The sequence below is a fragment of the Diceros bicornis genome, chromosome 13, assembly GCF_020826845.1.
Source record: "Diceros bicornis minor isolate mBicDic1 chromosome 13, mDicBic1.mat.cur, whole genome shotgun sequence".
Taxonomy (NCBI): domain Eukaryota; kingdom Metazoa; phylum Chordata; class Mammalia; order Perissodactyla; family Rhinocerotidae; genus Diceros; species Diceros bicornis.
The window spans coordinates 47,830,678-47,852,634 of record NC_080752.1 but is presented as its reverse complement, the minus strand read 5'-3'; the positions used below and the strand labels follow the sequence as shown (position 1 = coordinate 47,852,634).

At 49.0% G+C, this 21,957-nt stretch overlaps 1 protein-coding gene across 2 annotated transcripts in view; it reads left to right on the top strand.

Moving 5' to 3' along the window:
* Nucleotides 1-19,977, top strand: part of PHC2 (polyhomeotic homolog 2) — a 49,896-nt gene extending 29,919 nt beyond the window's left edge. For both annotated transcript variants that reach the window (XM_058553606.1, XM_058553605.1), the window contains 6 exons: nucleotides 9,538-9,740; nucleotides 11,454-11,583; nucleotides 12,403-12,517; nucleotides 13,690-13,831; nucleotides 14,968-15,244; nucleotides 18,548-19,977. In XM_058553606.1, the coding sequence (XP_058409589.1) occupies nucleotides 9,538-9,740; nucleotides 11,454-11,583; nucleotides 12,403-12,517; nucleotides 13,690-13,831; nucleotides 14,968-15,244; nucleotides 18,548-18,702 (1,022 nt within the window). In that variant the 3' untranslated portion in view covers nucleotides 18,703-19,977. The remainder of the gene's footprint in view (nucleotides 1-9,537; nucleotides 9,741-11,453; nucleotides 11,584-12,402; nucleotides 12,518-13,689; nucleotides 13,832-14,967; nucleotides 15,245-18,547) is intronic.
* The last annotated feature ends 1,980 nt before the right edge of the window (nucleotides 19,978-21,957 follow it).

Below are 21,957 nucleotides of genomic sequence, written 5' to 3'. Positions count from 1 at the left end.
CAAATGATTTTTTTAATTTAGGTAAGTCCAAAAGAAAAGAACATTCTTTCTACATCTGCCAAAGAAATGATTGCTATTAAGCAGGGATTGCCACTGTTCTAAGATGAATCCAAATGTTGAAGAGTCCCAGTGTGCTGTTATGACTTTCTTTAAAGCAAATATCTGTCTCTTGGATGATTTCTTTCTTAGCGGGGAAATTTATTATAGCTTCTCTTAAGAAGAGATGACTATGAGGTGCCGTGTCATACCCAGCTCTTCCCCAGTAGTTTAGGAGGACCAGGCCTGATATTGACTATTGAGACTGTTGGCAAGAAAATGAGAGTTCATGACTGCTGGAAGTTATTTTTAAAACTCTAGTTGCATGGCTATTATGTCTCAAATACTGTATAATTATCCCTAGTTACTGATATCTTTAGCATATTTGAAACCATCCATATGTGGCCTAAATCCACACAGCTATATTAAGACATTTTTAAACATTCAAAGCAAATGACTTCAAATTAAAACAAAATTAATGTGAATCACATACTGTTTTTTAAAAAAAATCAATTAAGTCCACATTTCCAGGGCTTCAGTAATCAGTATTAATCTGTCCTATCAGCTGATTGGTAGCAAAGTAGCATGATTGAAAACTTAGACAATGATTGCAGGAAGGAAGAGGGTAGTGTTTTCCACAAGCAGAAATTATCAGGATTGATTTGCAAGATAAGTATCATCTGTCCCATTATACAGACGAGACAACTGAGGCTTAGCTTTCTCTCTCTCTGCCATTCTTCAATTGGTAAATAAATAAGGCATCGTGGTGGCCTTTCCTTGTTATCAACCTGAAAATAAGGAATTTATTAAACATTTCTGGTTTTTTTTTTTAGCTGTTATATATAAATCCATCTTCCGTGATTTTATCTTCAGCCTTTTAAAATAATTTTTTTCACAAGCTAAACCACCTTCTGCCGTTACAAGTTCCATAAATTTACTATTCTCTAGGTGAAGTGGCTCTTTATTTGTTCCAAAGTTACCCCTTTTCTGGTGTCTGGGGTTCTTTTGCACTGTCTATGTGATCTCTTGGAACTCTTTATGAGGGAACTATGTAGAAAGGGAATCTGGTGGTTGTCTTGTCCTTTGGGTGAATCCCCGTTGAAGGTGAGTGGAGAGGTGGACTCGCCCTGAAGGGCAGGCACAGGTCTGTTATGTGGCAGTCATCGTCAAAGTGGAAGTAACACTTCTTCCTGAAGCCTCACCTCAAGAGTGGAAGGATGGGACATCTTGAGTAGACCAAGGCGTCTGAGAAACTTGAATGACACCTGAGTTTGGGCCAATGAGAGAATAGCTCTGCTCTGGGGCTCCAGGAGGCCAGGCTCAGCGAGAGTAAGAGTAGGACGGTTGTGAATCTCGCAGGTCTCAGTGATGTTAGCCCTCTTGTGACTAAGTCAGGCCTGTTCCACTGTGTCTTGCCTGCATTATTTTATTTAATCCTTACCACAGCCGTACGAGACAGGTATAAATACCCTATTTTACAGATTGAGGAAACTGAGGCCTAGAGTAACGTGCCTGGGATTGCAAACTAGGATTTAAGCCTAGGGTCTTTCTGATCCCAAAGTCTTAGCTGCCGTGTAGCACAGCTTCTAAATGTAATCAGTGCCCGGCATTTTCCATATGTAAACTCTAGTATTCACTGTAACCTTGCAAGATAGGCAGTATGATCCTCATTTTTATAGATGGAGAAACTCAGGCTCAGAGCAGGTGTTTGAAGCTACACAGGTAATCAAAGATGGAACCAGAATATGGACCCAGGTGTGACTGCGACCCAGAGCTCTTTCCACGCTGCCGTTCTCCCTTTCATCTCCCGTGATCTTGAGGCCTCTAGTGTAGAGCCTCTCCCATCGGTTCCAGACATTTGCCTTTTGAAATCATAGCGTCTGCCAGAGACCTGTGATGTGAAACTGTCCGGGAGCCCTCGGCCTCGGCGTAGGACACCGTAGACTGGCTCCATATCAGAATTCTTTTCGGAAAACTCTCCCTGACTCCCTGCAGTTAGAGTTGGCTGTCATTCCTGGTGCATTGACCTGTCCTGTTGGGAGTCACCCTGTGGTCCTGCAGGTGCTGCTGCTGAGTTTGATCTGGCTGACGGAGGCCCCCGTCACAGGCTCTGCCTGTGTGCTGGGAAGCAGTTCCTGCAGCTGTTTGGAAATCCCCCATTGCTCCCGTTGTCCTGAACTGCATGGGGGAGGGTGGCTGTTCGCTCCATTGATTCCTTCCTTCATAGCCAGGGGTGGCAGCTTGGAAAACATTCAGCTGTTTACAATTCAGCTTATGTACACTTTAGCTGGGGATTCTGGGTGAGTCAGAAGGTCTGCTCTCTGCCTGTGTCCTAAGACACTGCATGAAAGTCAGCTGTATGGTAATGGCTGCCAGGGAGGAGGAGCCCTCCCTCGCAGATGCTGGCACCGAGTTGCTCAGCCCAGATGCTCAAGATCCGAGAAGCATGTCTGCTCTCCAATCCTCTTAACCCAGACTCAGCAAGGTCATTTTGCAGTGACACTGAGGGCCGGTCTGGGGCCACCTGGCTCAGCCTCCCTGTCCTTCTGCTGGCCAGCTCCTCTGCAGGAGCCCAGGTGTGGACCCAGGGCCTCGCCCTGCTGTGACTGAAAGGCTCACCACTTTGCTCAGCGAAGTGCCCCAAAGGGAGCCTCCTGTCGCAGCCGTTTCTTCCCCGCTAGGGAGAGGTCTTTCAGAGGCGGCTGCTCTTGTTTGCAGAGCCCAGGAAAGTGCTCTGAGGAGCAGGATGGTGATGGCGTCCGCGTGAGCAAGCCACAGCCTGCTGGGTGTCCTCGAGGCAAGGACTTCTTGTGTGTCTGACAGTGTGGGGTGTCCTCAAGGCAAGGACTTCTTGTGTGTCTGACAGTGTGTCTTTAGCAGAATTGAAAAAGTTACAAACCCTTGTCATTAGTACCCCTTGCGTTATGGTACTCAGGGGACCCCAGGGTAGGAAGGGGCCTACAATTTTCCCATCGCTAAGAGCTCCTCTTTGCGTGCTTTAGAAGATACTGTCTTCCAAATAAATGGCATCCATTCTTGCCTTGATTCTAAAAGGCACGCTTTTAACTGTGCACACTTGCTCATCTGGAGAATTGAGGTGTTAGACTCAGGGCCCTTCTAACTGTAATCTGCTGTGGTCTGGTGCCCATGATCCAGAATGATCCCTCTCCACCCCCACCCCTCCACCAAACCGTCTGTCCCTAAATTGGGAGGAACGCCGTTTGCTTATCTGAGTCAAGTGATTCACAGAAAGGTGCGAATGACTGCAGGTGTATATTTGCATTTTAAAGAAAGTTGTTAACCAAATGAATCTCTTTAACTGATGGATTCTGTCAGGGTCCCAGGATAGAGCCGCCATTCCTCCTTCGCTCCCTCCCTCCTCCTCTCTCTCTCTCTCCCCCCCCATCTCTCTCTCTCTCTCCCTCTCGCTCGCTCGCTCGCTCTTGCTCTCGCGCGCTCTCTCTCTCGATCTCGCTCTCCCCCTCCCTCTCTCTCTCCCTCCCACTCCCTCTCTCTCTCTCTCCCTCCCTCCCTCTCGCCCTTTCTCCCCCTTCCCTCCCCCACACACAGGAGCAGCCAGCTCTCCTCCCCTCCCCACTTCACTTTTCTACCCTCCCCCCTGGGAGACAGGGGTAGGAATGCCAACAAATTGGTGCTTGTGAAATATCGTACCTTCCTCGCTTTCCTAGTGGCACTAATTTCTTTAGGGGCCCGAACATAACTAGAGATATGGTAAAGGGTGGCCAGCAGACTCTTCCACCAGGCTCGTGTGCTCTGCCCCAGCTCACCATGCTGTGGTCCCGCCTGCCGCTCAGACCAGGTGCGTCTGCGTCAGCTGCTCTCTGCCTCCTGGATATGGCTTCCCTGGGCGTCACTTTGCAGGCGCTCCACTCAGGGTCTCTTTGGAGCATGCAGTTCTTTAGGAATCCTGCTTTAGGAATGACTGGGCCTGCTAAGCTGAGGCACAGTGGGCATGACTTCAGAACCAGGGGCCTGGGGAGAAGGCTGTGTTGTATAAGCGACCTTGTTTTGCCATTTGTCAGCAGAATTAGCTGCAGGCATGTTATCACCTACTCTGCTTCCTTAAATTCCTGATTAACTTCATTAGCTCTGTTTTACTCCTGCTACAGCCAAGGGTAGTTAGAAGTCTTGTAAATTAAAATCCTCCTTTCTCCTTGTGTCTAGAGAAAGTGGAAATAAGCCGTTGACAAAGCGAAGAGGGTAGAAGGAGAAGCTCGGCCTGCCCTTCATTTCCTCTGAGGTCAGGTCTTCAGGGCTACTTGTTGCAGGGGCAATGGAATGAATGGCGAGGCCGTCAGAAAGACCCACAATGAATGTCAGTATTAAACCGTATTCCAGCATAACTGGTGATTTTTGTCTTATTTGTGCATGTAAAGAACATCAGAACTGTTTCAAAGTGGCCCAGATTTTGCACAGCTGGGGCCGGCCTGACCTCTTGTCTTCGGTGGACAGGAGAGCTCAGTCTCTCTGGACACCTACTAAGTGATCCTGAGGGCAAGACCGTTGTTATAGAAGCCTCCCGGCCTCTGCCTCTAGAGGTCATCATGTTCTTCCAAATGCCGGGAGCCAATATAAATGTTTCAAAAGGGTCAGGGAATCTGCAGCTCCAGCCTTTGGGGCCAACTTAATGCCGTGTCTCCCTTCTGCTGAAAAAATCCTGCTCTAACAGGAAAAAGTGGGCCAAGGAATAGCTCTTATTCTTCTTTATAGCCAGGTACCTGGAAATGCCGCTCCTGTGGGCAGGCACCAGCCTAGCTGCTCTCAAGTTATTACAGCCTTAGCAAGTAATATATAAATCTCAGCTTGTGCCAGGTTGCTTGTTTTGAGACTGGAGAGACCTGTACTCTTTACGTGGACCTTGAAGACTGAGACCATGGGTTCCATACATTCCGGTTTAACCAACCTTAAATATCTATCATATATTGGCCATTGGGTTAGCCCCTGAAGGTAGAGAGGTCACTGAGACATAGCCCGCGCCTAAAGAAACCTGTTCTGCCTAGTGGAGGGGACCAACCTCGAAGTAGATAATTTCACAAACAGGACCACTAGGTGGTCCTTCCTATTTTATCCTGCCCTATAAGGCAGAAATCTGCCTCAGCCTATGAATGAGACCAGAATTGAGGAGCAACCTAGAGGTTGAGACATGTATTGTGTAATGACTTCCCCAGCACATACTGTTCTGTTCCTTCTGATCTAAATACTTGGCCCTTTGTGGTCAGCTTCAATTAAAGGCTAGATTCTACCTTCCCTACTACCACCACGACTGAAGCTCGGCTTTACTTCCCTCCTGCAGCCTCTCGTACTCATGGTGTCCTGACTTCCACCTTTTAGATTCTGGTGCCTAACTCTGTGTAAAGGCATTTGAGACCTGTGGGACTCTCCAGCTGCACTTACAGCCAGGGACTGGTTGAGAGAATTGAGGAAGGAAGAATACTAAGATAGAGTATTTCTTTGTCTCTTTTATCCGGCCACAGGGCCAGCAGGGCAGGTTTTTGCAAGTTTCACTCTTAAGCTGCTTTCCCCCAGCAGGCCGCGAAGCAGTCTGGGAGAGCGGGAAGTAGATTAAATTAATCTCAGTGTGCTGAGCTTGGCAGAGGGTGAGGTTGTGTTTGGTCATTCCAGAAATAGCCCAAACTCCTGTGTTACTAAAGCAGATAATAGGTGTTGGCCTACAGCATGACTGCAAGACGAAATAGCTGCAGACCTTTGTATATTCATAGAACATTCTCCCTCCGCCCCTCAGATTCTGTCTTTCCTGTAACCTGCCCCAGAGTTATAATGAAGAGGGATAGTTTCTAATGTTATGGTGAAAGGGTTTTTTCATTTGTTCACTTGCTTAATAAGTTCCTTTTTTAAAACGTAGATTCTAAAAAGTCTTTGCTTCCCAGAGTTAAGCATTGGCTCTGTAGCCTCTGAGCTGGTGAATGTGTCTGTTCACTGCTGTACTTGGCATGAGGAGAGAATCTGACCTCAAGAGGTGTTCCTTACCCCTCAAGATCTCCCCCAGCATCTTGCAGAATACTTTAATAGGCACAGATCTGAGAGACAGGAGGGAAGGGGGTGGGGAGGAGAAGGAGAGCAAGGATGGAGAGATTCTGTAAACGGAGACAAGGTATCAGAAGGTATTTGGTGATGAATATCAGTGAAAAGCGGGAGGTGAGAGTGAGCCCAGAATTGAGAGGAGAATGGATTAATTCCATAGAGGTATTAGACACTAAAACCAGGGAGTCACTCATTCCCCTCCACCTGCGCTCTCAATCAGGAATGTGACTGTGTTTAAAAGAAACAAAGCAAAAATCTTACCAACCAGATCTCTTCAATCAATACACTTGATGTATTATGTTTGTAATTTTATTTATTTATTTATTTTTTCCCCCAAAGCCCCAGTAGATAGTTGTATGTCATAGCTGCACATCCTTCTAGTTGCTGTATGTGGGACGCGGCCTCAGCATGGCCGGAGAAGCGGTGCGTCGGTGCTCGCCCGGGATCTGAACCCCGGGCCGCCAGTAGCGGAGCACGTGCACTTAACCGCTAAGCCATGGGGCCGGCCCAGATGTATTATGTTTATATTGACCGGGCGCCTGACTTGCAGAGATGTAGGCAAAGAAGACCTAGGATGATGCTGAACTTGCAGCCTTTTGTGTAAGAAATAGTTGAAAGAGCAGAGGGAGTTTGGCCTGGAGGAGAGAAGATAGACTGGACTCCTTAGTGACGTCCTTCATGACACCAAGAACATTTCTTGAGCATTTCCTAGTGTGCTCGCCCTGCACTACTATTCATTATCTCGTTTAGTGCTCATAGTGACACTATAGGGGAGGTGGTATTATCCTTATTTTACAGCCAGGGAAACTGAGGCTCAGCGAGAGATGAGGACTTGCCCCTGGTTCACTTTAGTGATAGAGACCAGTCTTTAAGCCAGATCTAAGCCCATGTTTTTGCCCATTATACAAATATGATTAGCCTTGTTCTATGTGATCTTAAGGAGCAAAACCAGGTTAAGTGGGCAGATTTTAACAGAAGATAGATTTTTGGCTCATTATGAAGAAGAACTTTTTAATTGAACTGCCCAAGATGGGAACAAACTACTTCAGAGGTAGTGAGTTCCTTTGTCACTAGAGATATTCAGACAAGTGCCAGAAAATCGTTGGATGGAGTGTTATAGAGAAGGTTCAAGCATTGGTAAGGGGTTGAACCAGACTTTCTGATCTTGTGATTCTTTAATCTGTAGTTCCTTAAAAGAAATCAGGGAATATTTTACTAGGCTCTAATTAGAAGGGAATAATCTAAAAATAAAATTTTAACACATAGTAAGCTTTACATTTTAACAGCATTTATTCATCATTTTAAATAAAATGTATATTTCTTTGCATATTTAAAATATTAAAAATACAAGAGAAAATGTAATTATATAAATGCAGACTTAAATATTTAAAATTTAAAAGCAGAGAAACTTAATTTGATTGATGTGTAATTAACTCAGTCCTCCTAGTTATTCATGGATTGCTAAGGAAAGATTTTTTTTTAATCACTTCCCAAACACCTCTACAATTTAGAGGGCTGGCCCGGTGGTATAGCAGTTAAGTGCACGTGCTCCACCGCTGCGGCAGCCTGGGGTTCGGATTCCAGGCGTGCACCGATGCATCACTTGTGAAGCCATGCTGTGGCGTCGTCCCATATAAAGGAGAGGAAGATGGGCACGAATGTTAGCCCAGGGCTGTCTTCCTCAGCAAAAAGAAGAGAATTGGCGACAGATGTTAGCTCAGGGCTGATCTTCCTCACCAAAAAAAATACAATTTAGAAAGACTAATTCCAAAGGGGAAATTTTCTGTCTCTACAGAAAAGTCAAAGGTGTCAAAAATTTTTTCTCAGTTGACTATAAACATCTTAGGGAGTTTTTCTAACTTGGTGGTGTGACTGTGTCTCAAACAAAAATTAATTTTAAAAAAATCGCATCAGTCACATCTCTTGGATGACTCCTGCTTAGCTCTGAAGTTCATTATGGTTGAATTATGGAGGTCTGAGTACTGAAGGCATGTGTCATAGCCAACTCTTTTTTATCAAAAAAGATTTATCCTGGTTTATTGAGCATTAGGACTACTAGTAAGAAAATGAACCAGCTAAACCTTGTCTAAAATGAGTTTATTTTTATTTCTCCACGCTACGTAATTAGACCCTATGAATTCCTGTTCCATGGTGAGATTTTCAATCTTGAACATGAAATAAGAGCATCTTCACATAAAGTTTTGTGTAAAAATTACTTAACTGATAAATTTAATGAAATCGTTTTTAAAATATGTAACACACACATACAAACACACATACACTGGATTATGCTTAATATTAATAGACTTGGTGCAATAAAGAAAACGGCCTTTTTCTTTCTTTTTCTTTCTTTTTTAGGAAGTTCCAGGTTAAAGGCCTCAGCTCACACAGTTGGTGGTGGTAGAGAAGGGCCCTGGGAAGGGGGCAGGGAGAGAGTTACAGAGTGAGGTGATGAAGTCTCGCACCTCTAGAACAGTGAAGCAGCTCGTGAGAGGTGCGGTTTGAAGTGGAGAAGAGGCGGTCCCTTGTGGTGTGGCTCTGTATAGACACCTCGTCACAGTCTCGGGAGCCCTCTGTTGGGTCTTTCAGAGGAAGGCTAGCAGGCCCATGGAGAGAACTCAGGAAAGGTTGTCCATGGAGGGAAGGAGTCTATGGTTGGCTGAGGATCAGATTGGCTATGGAGCTGAGAACTGGGCAAGAGGCTTGCTTGAGAGCAGCAGACCAGCAGAAACAGCCTAGAAAACCTCAGGTCTGCCTAGCATGTGTATACAAGAATATGTGTGTGTCTTGGTGCAGTGACCCCAAAAAAACCAGTTTCTGGTAGTCAGATCTACAGAATGTGAATAGCACACTAGAATAGTGCTTACTTGAGGCTCAGCCTTCAAATTCCCTTTGTATTAATTTCTGGGGTTCAGTACTTGCACATTTCACAGGATGCTTAAAATCTAACCCTTCTCCAAGGAACCTCATAGAAGGTTCGTTTAACCTTTCTCCCCCAAACCCCATCATACTGCAAGCCCTACACCTAGGTCAGCTTTTTGTCCTGGTTTTAGATACCACCTTGAATACATTTTCTCCCTTGAACTGAGTGTTACCTTGTTTATCCAGATCAATATTGACCAAGATCTTAACTCCTCAAAGACAGAACTCTTATCTGTTTAACCTGGTTGAACTGTTCTTAGCACAGTCGGGAAATGAAGAAACACTGCTAGCTGATTAGCTGCCTTGTTGCAGAACTGGTTATAGTCACACTTGGTGGTGTGTCCGTTGCACCTGTACCACTTTTAAATAGGTCATTGAGAGAGGGGACTGCCTGGTGTGCATTGTTGTTTGGCTCCACGGAAACAGCGAGGCCCGTGTGGAGTCCCTGCTGTCCTTCTGCTGGCCTGGACCTGGTTCTGACCCCCCTGCTTGTGTTTTCCTACCTTCCTTGTACAGAGACAGGGCAGGGCATTGTTCATGCACTGACCGACCTCAGCAGCCCCGGCATGACCTCAGGGAACGGAAACTCTGCCTCCAGCATCACCGGCACTGCCCCCCAGAATGGTGAGAATAAACCACCACAGGCCATTGTGAAACCCCAAATCCTGACGCATGTTATCGAAGGGTTTGTGATCCAGGAGGGGGCGGAGCCTTTCCCGGTACGGACTACTTCTTTTCCCCTTTTTTTTTTTTTTAAGTATATTTTGGATGTGTATTAGAATACTTTTACATTTCCATGTAAAATTTCCAAAAATGTGAACAATTTACTCTTTCCTTGCTAATTTTCCCCCAAAAGAATGTCAGAGCCATTTTCTTTCTAGGATTGAGTATCTTTCTAGAGTCCAGAAGGAGTCAGTGATGAGGAATAATTGGCACTACCCCTTGGTTAGAAGTTTCCACAGACACTCAGCTGTGTCCTTGCCTGGTGATGTGTGACCCCTTGGTTAGAAGGGAGTTCACACTGGGGTGTTTGGTGTGAGATGATGGGCTTTGGGAAATGAGACCTCATTCCATTTGAAGGCCAAGACCTCTGAATGGCAAAACTCTGGCCAGTTGGAGAATAAAAGAAACTTTTGTAGAACAGAATTCTCAAGATATATCCGAAATGAAGATAAGAAAACAGGGTTGCACCCTAAAGCTGTTTTTCTGGGGACAGAGCCTTGAAAGGGGAGTGAATGAGACTGAGGGCAGGCACCTCAGAAAGGGCACAATCAAATGTGTCCAGTGAAAGCATGAGACCAAAGGGAAATAGAAAAGAATCAAGAAAATGGCTTCTTAGACAAAGCAACCAGAGCTCATGCTGTGCGGTGTGAGTCGGTGAGGACAGTGGTGGCACTGCTCTGCGGTGGGAGAAGCCCAGAGCCAGGGCACACCAGCCTCTCATGATCAACTTACCTGGCTGTCAGAGGCATGCCATCTTCATGGGATGCCACCTGCCTTTTGCTCATTCTTTGGATCCATGAATGGTTTGAATAGTAAGCAGACAGCTCTAAACTTGATGAACTGCAGTGGGTGAACTGCCCTTCCAAAAGGCCAGAAGGCAAATAGGTTCTCGTACTCTTTATCTCTGGGGTTGTTCAAGGCCTGTGGCACAGAAATCCACCTGACAAACCTTAGCCATAAGTAGCTCTGACCCTGTCACGTCCCTTCCCTCATTAGACCGGGCCCTCCCCTTGGCCTCTGGAGAAACAGCAGAAACCAGCTGATTTCACAGGGTAGAGGTGCATCAAACGGCACCCCCAGCACTGCCCTGGAGATCCAGCCACCAGGCCACCTCAATCAGAGCAGTGAAGGGAGGACCCCCTGAGGGACTAAGCCAGTCTGGGGTCCTGGCAGCCAGACAGGGCATTTGCTCTGTGGCCCAGAGTCCTTTTGTTCCTGCTCGCCTCCGTGGCCGCCTCTGGCTTGGGTAGGGCAGTGGTGAGGCGGAGAGCAGTAAGAAATCAAAAACGGGTTGCTGAGTCTCTCTGTCTTATCCACACACTCACCCACACAGCCTCAGCTGCAGCACCCACCATCCTGCCTGGTGGTGGGTGAGCACTGGGTCCCGGCACTTGTTCTGGTGCTGTGGGAAACCTGATCTCGGCCTCCATCTCTGCCCCTTAGACACTTGCAAGAGTGGATGTTTTCCTAACCCCCTAAGCCATCCAGGGGCCCTGGATTGAGGCCATCTCTGTACTTTGGTGCCGTTTGGCTTCTTGTCTCATGAGCTAAACAGCAAAATAGGGCCTTGAGCAGGGCACACTCGGATGATGATGTAGGAGCTGGCATCTGCACCTGGAGGCTTTATACATGTAATTTTGATGAGGCTGGATGGCAAGGAAGCATCTCCCACCTAACCCTCATGGCCTCCATGTCACCTTGTCCTCTAGGTGGGGCGCTCGTCCCTGCTGGTGGGAAATCTCAAGAAGAAGTATGCACAGGGGTTCTTGCCTGAGAAACTTCCACAGCAGGATCATACCACCACCACAGACTCCGAGATGGAGGAGCCCTATCTGCAAGGTAGGCATCTCAGACCCTGAGTGCTACAGCCTTCTGATTTGGCTGAACAGGAAGTTCAGGCCTTCCTTCCTTCCTTGGTACACGTGGAGGAAGCCCAAGCCAGGCGGTGTGTAAACGCTTCAGTCTACTAAACACTTCCCCCAGTTCCTTCTCAGCCCCTATCCCCAGCAAACTGGGACAGGAGTCCCTGCCCTTTGGGGCTGTGTGTCGCCTGCCTCTCCTCGAGCCCCGCTCCAGCCAACACAGGATTCCGAAAGTTTCTTGTCCCATGTGAGCCATTGGCAGGTTGCAGGAGTGGCACTGGGCAGTTGTGCCCTCCTTCACTGCCTCAGGAGCCTGCACTCAGGACCAGGGCCAGCTCTGAGGACTGCACTTGCCACTGAGCCACTGACTAAACGGGAGCTGCTGCGTAGGCTGCAGAGCTCCTGGGTTCTGTTCTCCCAGTCAGCAGCCAACTAGATGGATCAGGGTAGGGTAGGATAATTCCAGATCAGCTCTGACAGCATCCAGAGCATCCTCTCTGAGCCTCCTGCTCTGTCCAGGGTCATAAAGAGTGGTGCTGATGCTTCCACACTTGTTTTGCCTCAGGCTCATAGCACTTAAAAGAAAAAACTGTCAAGTGTCCAAGGGGCATATCTAGACACCTTTGGGTCCTTTCCAGGGGGGAAAACATAGCCCTTCCAAAAACAGTGATGAAACCAGTTTGTCATTTTCCAAGCTAGACTGCGGCTGTGTGTCACAGCTGCAGGAACACACACCTGCCGACAGTCCTGTGGGAATTGTTCATTCTCCACACCTACCAATTTCTATACTTTTCAGAATCCAAAGAGGAGGGTACTCCCCTCAAACTCAAGTGTGAGCTCTGTGGCCGGGTGGACTTTGCCTATAAGTTCAAGCGTTCCAAGCGCTTCTGTTCCATGGCTTGTGCAAAGAGGTGAGTGGCCTGAGCCCCGCTGCTGTGCTCAGCCCCTTCCCTTTCCTCAGAATCGTGCCCTGGTCTCCTGCTCCTGTGTCCTACCCCTTCAGTAATGGTCCACCCAAGAGGCCCTCAGCGCGGCCTCTCCAGCTCCCTGCTTCTTTGAGCTACCTGGAAGCAGCAGCGTGTCACTAATGCACCAAGCACTGGAAGCCAGAACTCCTGTGAGCAGCTGAGAGAGGGAGCAGCACAGGGTCCAAGGAAGGGAAGCAGCGCTTTAGCGTGGCTGGCCCTCCTGGGTCCTCTGGCACGCACCCTCTTCTGCTGCCCTTGGCAGCTGCCACCTCCTTAGGGGAAGCCCTTCACCAGAAGCTTGCCCAGAGCTGCTGCACTAGTCACACATGTTCCCTTTGAAAGCTTTCACTCAGCTTAGAAGACGACCAATCGTAGTTAAGACCAGCATCATTGACTGGGAGCCTGCTGTGTGCTAGGCAGGCAGTGTGCAATATGTCACCTAATCTTCAGATTGAGGCGGGTATTGCCCTTGTCCCCTTCATACACGTTAGGCAACTGAGTCGGCACAAAGGGTAAGTAATTGTGCCTAATGTCCTAGAGCTGGGGATTTAGACTCGTCTGACTCTAAAGCCCTACATGGTCTGTGTACCAAGGTGGAAGAGGCGGCTGACTGTGAAGCCCTGAGCCCCTAAACGACAAGAAATCGCTAGGCCCCCAGCAGAGGGGCTCTGCATGCCAGCTAGAGTAAGGCCCTCCTCAGCCTGCACCCCCCTCAGGCTTGCTGGGGGGAATCAGCGCCCTTGTAAAGCTTTGCCAAGCTGCTTTCCAGCAGGACAATGGACAGGGGTTTCCTGGCACAGCTAATATCTATTGTTTGAATATGTCAGCCGTGAGTTCTTACCATGATCCACCTTGTGATGTCAAGCTCTCTACACACGTTAGTTCATGTAATTCTCAGACCAGTTTTAGAAAGTGATGGTCTCGTCCCCAGCTCCAAATGAGGAAACCGAGGCATAAGTGACTTGCCCAGAGTCACACAGCTAGTAGTAAGTGATGGATTTCGGAGTGGAATGAATAGAGGGAAAGATTTTGCCAGATAGCTTGGCTGCTCTCATTCTGCCTGAGCTCCTCCACCCTAAAGCTGCCCTGACTCCCCTTGTTCCTGACTCGGCCAGGTACAATGTGGGATGCACGAAACGAGTGGGGCTTTTCCACTCCGACCGGAGCAAGCTGCAGAAGGCGGGAGCCACGACCCACAACCGCCGTCGGGCCAGCAAAGCCAGTCTGCCACCACTTACCAAGGATACCAAGAAACAGGTGAGAGGGCTGCCGGGGCCTGAAACCCCATTCTCATAAGTCCCCACCAACTTCCCTTCTTAACGTGACTGGGACACCCACATTCCTTTTCTACTGCTGACTTCAGTGTGCTCCCTCGTGTTCTCTTTTCTCACAATCTGTCAGCTCAGGCCTTCCCCACGTCCCTTAATAGGCCCCTTCATTGAGATCCATGGATGCTTATTTCAGTGACCTGGCCCAGCGTTAGCCCTCTCCTTCCAGTTTGCCTCCATCCGTGACGTCTGGGGCCATGGGAATGGGGTCTCCCCTGTCTAGCCCTGTGAAGGGACAGCCTGTTCCAGTTACCTCCTGTCTTACATGGAGGGCTAGGTGAGAAGGCGGCCTACTCCCTTTACCTCCCCACCTTGTTGCCTCCTTGAACATTAGAGCACTGAGTTCTTGAAGGTCTCACCAGGAACACAAGTGTTGGTTCATTAAATGTTTTTAGCACCAGCTGTGTGCCAGGAACTCCGTGAGACACTAAGGCTCTAAGTTGCACTAAAGGGACGCAGCCTAGTGTGATGCTTCAGAACCTCATGTGTATTTTGCTGTTTGTTGTTATTGTTTTGGTCATAAACCTCTTTAAGAGTCGAATGAAAGCTGTGGTTCAAAATGCACATACACGAGAAATTTTACATGCTGTTTCAGGGGGTTCATAAACCACTGCCTGAAACCTACAGAGCCCTGGTTTAAAACCCCACATCTAGAAGAAACGATAGACTTATAATCAGATAAGTGCAGTGCAGTATGGTATACGCTCCAGTACTGGGAAGGACTAATTGCTTAGAGTCAGAGAGGGGCCAGCATAGAAGATGCTATTTTTTTGCTGTGAAAGATTCGCCCTGAGCTAACATCTGTTCTAGTCTTCCTCTATTTTGTATGTGGGTCATGGCCACCGATGAGTGGTGTGGGTCTGCACCTGGGAACCGAAGTGGAGTGCACTGAACTTAACCAGTAGGCCACGGGGCCAACCCCCCAGAAGATGCTTTTTGATCTAGGAATTCAGAGATATGTAGAAGACCAAGTAGGAAAGAGAGAATATACCTGCGTTTGCCTGTCACTCTGCTCGAGATGGTGTTTTCTCCCATCCTGAAGAAACTGTTTCTTTCTGCTCCCAGCCAACAGGCACTGTACCCCTTTCAGTTACTGCCGCATTGCAGCTAACACACAGCCAGGAAGACTCTAGCCGTTGCTCAGATAACTCAAGCTATGAGGAACCCTTGTCACCCATCTCAGCCAGCTCATCCACCTCCCGCCGGCGACAAGGCCAGCGGGACCTGGAGCTCCCTGACATGCACATGCGGGACCTGGTGGGCATGGGACACCACTTCCTGCCAAGTGAGCCCACCAAATGGAACGTAGAAGATGTCTACGAATTCATCCGCTCTCTGCCAGGTAAGGCCCTTGCCAGTTCCGTGCCTGCCTGGAATAGCAAGGAAGGAGAGGGTGTGAGAGACCTCACCTCCCCCACCAGCGAAGACTAGGCAGTTCAGTTAATGACTCAGGTTCAGGAACGGGTGCAGAGATGAATACAGTGAGGTTCCTGCCTGTAAGACCTTACGTTCTAGCACAGAACACAAACTGTAAATAATATTCTGTAGGTATAATTCGATGTATTTCCTGGCATGGTGAGTGGTCTGTGTGAAATGCAGAAGTGAGAATGTAGTTCACCCTGTGTCTCACCTGGGGCAGGTTAGGAGGGGAGGCAAGTAGGAGTGTAGGAAATCTGTCAAGGAAAACATCAAAATTAAGAAAACTTAAACTGAGCTACAGTGGACAAGCAGGCCTTTGCCAGATGGAGAGAGTGCATCAGGGAGCAGCTTGAGCAGAGGCATGAAGACGTGAAAGAACGTGATATGGCTGGGAACTGCACGTGCCCTGTGTGGTGGAGTGCAGGTGCTGTTGAGAGCCAAAATCTAGAAATGGACCTTGAAAGACAAACCACGTCATTCACGAACGCTTTCAGTGGGACCCTAAAGCTTCTCTACTGTTTTTTCTGCCAGTCTCTGCCAGCCACTGACCAGATCCGGTATTCGGCCACCACAAGCCTGTTACTCAGAGGCTGAACCAGCATATAGTGGTTAAGAGCACAGACTTCTGAGTCAAACAACTGGGCTCAAATCCTAGCTCTGCCACTTAACCCAGTGTATTAGTTATCTTTTGCTACATCCCCAAAATTTATCACACAGTTACTGTGGGTAAGGAATTCAAGAGTGGCTTAGCTGGGCAGTTCTGCTGCAGGGTCTCTTATGAGGTTGAGATTAAGATGTCAAGGCCGAGGGGATCTAAAGGCTTGACTGGGGCTGCAGGATCCTCTTCCAAGGTGCCTCACCACATGATTCTCAACTAGGGTATGGCTCAGTTCCTCTCCACATGGGCCCCATCAGAACACTCAGGCTTGAGTGTTCTCCAGACCTAGCAGCCAGTTTTCCCCACAGTTGGCGATCCAGGAGAGCAAGGTGGGAGCCACTGTGCCCTTTATGATCTAGCCTCAGAAATCACATACTGTACTGTCAACTCCACGATATCCTGTTAGTCACACAGGTCCACCCTATTCATTGTGTGAGGGGACTTAACAGGGGCATGAAAGGGAAGCAAGGATTATTGGGGGCTGTTTGGAAGCTGGTTACCGTAGTTCACCACTGATGCCCAGTGACTCATGTTCCTCCCTCGTACAAAATACCCTCACCCCCTACCAAAGTCCCCACAAGTCTCATGTATTACAGCAGTAGTTTGAAGTCCAGGATCTCATCGTCTAACTCAGGTCCAGGCATGGATGAGGCTCCTTGGGTCCAGTTTCTCAAGTATGACTCCTCTCAGTCTGAAGACCTGAGAACTAAGAGATAGGTTATCCATTCCCTCCACAAACCCAAGATATGGTGGGATGGGCCTAGGATAACTGCTGTAGACATGCCCATTCAAAAAGGAAAAAAACAGGATATAGGAGTCGCTGATCCAGACTAGTTCTGAAATCTAGCAGGGCACATGTTGGCATTTCCTTGATTAGGACTCAAAGCCGGGGAGTGATTCTCTTTCGCTTGTGAGTCTTTCCACCCTTTGAGTCATCTTTCCTTTCCCATGAGAGGTTATCTTGAGTTTTCAGTGGAGTAGTTTTCTCAGCCTGCTTCCTGTTGCTTTTTATTTTGTATTACCTCTGTAATACAGAATTTTGTACTACCCTCAGTCCAAGCAAGCAGTGGTTCTGCCAGTACGATTCTCTTAAAATCTTTGTGGGCTTCCTATGAATCTTTTTGGGGTTCACTCCATTAGACAAATACCATACCCAAAAATGTCTTCAAGTAAGCCTGTCTCTACATTGGGCTGCTCCTGAAGCTGAGGGACAGTGCCCTTAATAGTCTTTGAAACACTGCTATTGAATGGAGAGGATCTGTGAAGCACGCCCATAAAATCCTTAGAGATCCTTTTGATCGAACAGTTCTCTGAAGCAGTACCTTAGGTCTTTTCTGAGGTCTTAACAAAAGATTTAAGTCACATCCTCAGTCTCATCTTTAGACCATGTTTTCTTGACTGTGTCTTGGATTTGATCTTTGCCTAGAGACCATTTAACTTTAGCATCATTTGCCTGGAGAGGCTAGGGATTTTCAAAACCAGCAAATCCTGGTTCCTTTATGTTTAACAGTTTTTCCTTTATTTTATCTCTCCTCTTATCTAACTGTGAGCAGCAATAGGCAGCCAGGCCACACCTTCAATATTGTGCCTGAAAATCTGCTTAGCTATATCACTCAGTTCATTAGGTGTATTAAACTCACCATATTACCACCAGCACCAGTATTGCTAAATTTCCTACTGTTTCATAACAAGGACCCCATTTCTTCCAATTGCCAGTAATGGTTTCCTCATTTTCCTTTAAGCCTCCCAAGCAGTTTCCTCAAAGCCCATCAGACTTCTACTTACAGCCTCTCAGAGTGCCTTAGACATTCACCAACGCTCTCCTCAGATTCCTCCAGCTCCCCAACTGCTGCTTCCAAGGCCACACCCACATTTTCAGAATTTTGTTATGGCATGTACAAAAATCTGCATTCATTATCCATTGCTGTGAAACAAATTACCCTGAAGCTTAGTGGCTCAAAACAGTAATCACTTATGATGTCAAGGGTTTTATGTCCCGAGTTCCTGTGGGTCAGGAATGTGGAGTGGCCTAGCTGGGCGGTTCTTGCTTGGGGTCTCTTACAAGGTCTCAGTCAGGGTGGCATCCAGAGCCACAGTTGTCTGGAGTTTGGAGCTGGAGGGTCCACTTGGAAGGTGCCTCCCTGACGTGACAGTGAGGGGTGCTGGGGGCGAGGCCTCAGTGCCTGTCCACGGGGGCCTCTCCAGAGGCAGATGGCTTCCTGCAAAATAGATTATCCACAAGAGCAGAGTGAAGCTGCTGTGCCCTTTCTGGTCTAGCCTCAGGAACCCCATGCTCCCATTTCCACCACACCTTATTGATCCCCCAGGTCAGTGCAGTTCATGGAGGGGAGGGGTCAGGACGAGGACACGCATGAATGTGGAGGAGTGCCTCACTGGGGCTGTTTTGGGTGAGGCACTTAGCCTCTTTCAAGCTACAAAGAACAGCAGCACCTTCCTCAAGGTGTGGTTCTGAGGCTGGAGTGAGAGGATGGGTCTGAAGTGCAGTGGCTGCTGGGAGGGAACACTGGTCGCTCTGATTGATATCGTCTTTGGTGGTGTCCCCCTCAGGCTGCCAGGAGATAGCAGAGGAATTCCGTGCCCAGGAAATCGACGGGCAAGCTCTGCTGCTGCTCAAGGAGGACCACCTGATGAGCGCCATGAACATCAAGCTGGGGCCGGCCCTGAAGATCTATGCCCGCATCAGCATGCTCAAGGACTCCTAGGGCCGCCGGGCAGCCGGGATTCCGGCCCAGGGCTCCTCCTCCCGCTGAGCAGAGCCAGACAGACATTCCTGAGGGCCCAGAAATGGGGCCAGTCGGAGGGAAGGGCTCTCCCTATGGGGCGTGGCTGGTGAGGAGGTCTCGGCACCTCCTCCATGGCTCTCAGGGGCCTTTCTTTCTGTGGGAGGGGCAGAGAGGTAGGTGGCGCAGAAGATGGGGCTTTATGCTTGTAAATATTGATAGCACTGGCTTCCTCCAAAGTCCCAATACTCTAGCCCGCTCTCTTCCCCTCCTTCTGTCCCCCATTTTCCAGGGGGCATATGGTCAGGGCTCCCCAACCTGAGTTGGGTTACTTCCAAGGGCAGCCGTCAGGCCTGGACAGAGGCCTTGAAAGCCCTTGCCTGCCTTCCTCCCACTTCTCCCTCCAGGCCTGGCTGACGCTTCCGTTGCCAGCTTCTCCCCCTTCAGCCTGTTCTGAAGCGGCCAGGGGTTCTCCCCCTTCCCTCTCTGCAGGTGGGGAGAGAGAAGCTGGGCCCAGTTGGGCCACGCCTGCTGGCACAGACGCCTTAACGCTGTGTGTGTGACTGTGTGACTGTGTGGGAGCCTGGATGACAGAAAGGCCAGCGGCCCCTCTGGCTTCTCCAGGTGTTTTGTAGCGAACAGCCACTTAGTGCTTTGTCCTGGACTCCACTCAGCCTCGGCATGGGAATAGAAAGAAGGACGCCTCTGTGCAGAGAGGCAGGATCAGAAAGCGATGAAGAGGAGAGTTTCCTTCCCAGACTTGTCAAGATGTCTCCGAAGCCCCTTCCCACACTGTGAAGTCCCCCTGACTGCCCTGCTGTGTCACAGACAGCATTAAGGAAGCTGCCAGTGGGCTGGGCCAGGCCAAGCCGCCTGGCCTGCCTGCCTGCCCGCCCGCGCCGGGAGCCCTAGTGGTGGAGGCCCAGAGAACCGCTCAGGGCAGAGGAGAGCTGGAGTGACCGTTGATGTGAAGAAGGCAGCCTTTGGCCTCCTGTTCCTACACTTCTTTGCCTCTCAAACTTGCTAGCAGCCATTTGAGCTACCTGCGGAGGAGGCAGGGCAGGAAGGGCGAGGGCCTGCCCCGACTTGCTCTGTCCTTTGCAGGCTCCTGGGGGATAAGTGGCACTTTCCCCAGGAAGAGGGTGGGCACCTTTCTCGCTTGTTCTATTCCCCACTCACACCCCCAGGCAGGGTTGGAAATGAAGGACTTTTATAACCTTTTGTTTTTGTTTTTTAAAAATAAACCTGTAAAATCGGTTTCTCCTGTGCGTTTCTTCCCTGGGGGTGCCTGTCTCCCGTCCTGAATGGCTACTTTTCACCCACAAGGGGAGGGGTGGGTCCTTGGATTGGGGGAGGGACAGCCACCTTAACTGGACAGCATACCATCCGTGCTTCGCCAGGGCCGGGTCATGTGAGGGCATCCTTAGTCCCAGTTCACACGAGAAAAGCGGATGCTGTCTCCCAGGCAGAGCCCTTAAGCCCTGAGCTCCCCACCCGCCGTTCCTGCTGGAGTGACATGACACTGCTGGGCCAGGGATAGCTGGACCCCTGGGGCGGAGCACAGATCCTCCACTGGCCGGCAGGCACTGTCAGCTGTTGCTGCTCGGTGTCCAGAATAGCCCTTGGGATGGCTGTGGTTCATACAGCACTTTTCTGAGCATTTTTTGGACGCTGGAACAGCAAATTATATTAGAGTCACTGTCCTCAGGGAGGTGACAGGCATTTATTTATTCTCAAATAAAGGAGAAAGGGCGTTCCAGACCCAGGCAGCTCACGCACAGGCATTAGCAGGAAGGTGACGTGCGGATCAGTGGGACGTGAGCTGGTGGGGCTGACGAGGCGCATGTGGCCAGCAGCGGCTGTGCCGACCGTGTGAACCAGGCCTTGTGTAGAAACGAGGCCTTCATCGTGGACCCGACAACCCACGTCTTGCTTGCGTGGAGCTCAAAATCCTGGGTCTGTCCGCGGGGAAGGGAAGGGGGTGCTGCTAGGCCTCCCGCTCCTTCCCTTCTCAGATTTTACTTAAGGCAGTGTTCCAACCCTTTAGAATGTGGGTTTGAGGCCCAGGCCCCCACCTATTGAATCAGGGTCTCCAAGGTGGGGCCCCGGAAGATTAAGCACAGTAACTTTTAAGAGCCAATACCCATATCATGATAACTCCTCTCTGGAGAGCCTGTTAAAATGTAACTACTACCTGGAGGAGGAGGAGAAACAAACCCATTAGTTGATTACCCAGAGGGTGGAGCCGGTCTGGAATCTTTTGTTAGGAGATAGGGAATGGCTATCAGGGCGGGGGGCCATCGTGGGACCCTGAGCTGAGCTGACCCGCTGGGGGGGGGGGGGGAGTCCGGCATAAAGAACCTGGGGTAGGGTGCCCAGTGGAGACCCCCGTCTGTGCACTGTCCCTCCCCACCCCAGGCCATGTGGGCAGGCTCCCTGTGGCCTGTGCAGCTCTGGGCACATCTCTTGACTCCAAACCTTGATTTTCCTTTTCTGGAAGACAATAAAAACCAGGCCCTACCTGAGTTTGTTTTTTTGTGTGTGTCATGGAGAAGGAGGGAACCCAAACTACAGTCACCCGCTGCATAAACAACGTTTGAGTCAATGACAGCATATGCGACAGGGGTCCCAGGAGACTGGTACCATGGAGCCTAGGTGTGTAGTAAGTAGGCTGTACCATCTAGGTTTGTGTAAGTACACTCATGTTCACGCGAGGACGCAATCACCCAACAATGCATTTCTCAGAATGTATCCCCCTCGTGAAGTGACGCAGGACAGTACTTCTAAAAGAAGATATGGTGGATTTGAGGGGACTGACTGGGGCAAATATTGGCGCTACTTCTTTGGGTGAAAGATCCCAACCTACTGTAAGTTTGGACGGTGCTTCCTTAAATATGTATTTGCACCTGTTTACGCTTTACACAGAATTTTACAAACCTTTTTTGATCATAACCCACCGTTTTAAAATAATGTTTCTCACCCTCATATATATACCTAAATATATATATACCTGAAACAAAAATTTCACGAAACAATACCTACCCTTATGTCCAATATATTCTGATATTTTCTTTTCAATTCTCTTCCTGTTCATACTTTTTAAATCTTGGTCACGATCCGCGAAACTGATTTCACAGCCCTCTGATGAACCACAACCTGCACTTTTAAAAACTCTGCCCAGTATAAAAGCGTAAACTTTTCAGAGCTGTTCCATATCCACTATCGTGTGTGGCTCTT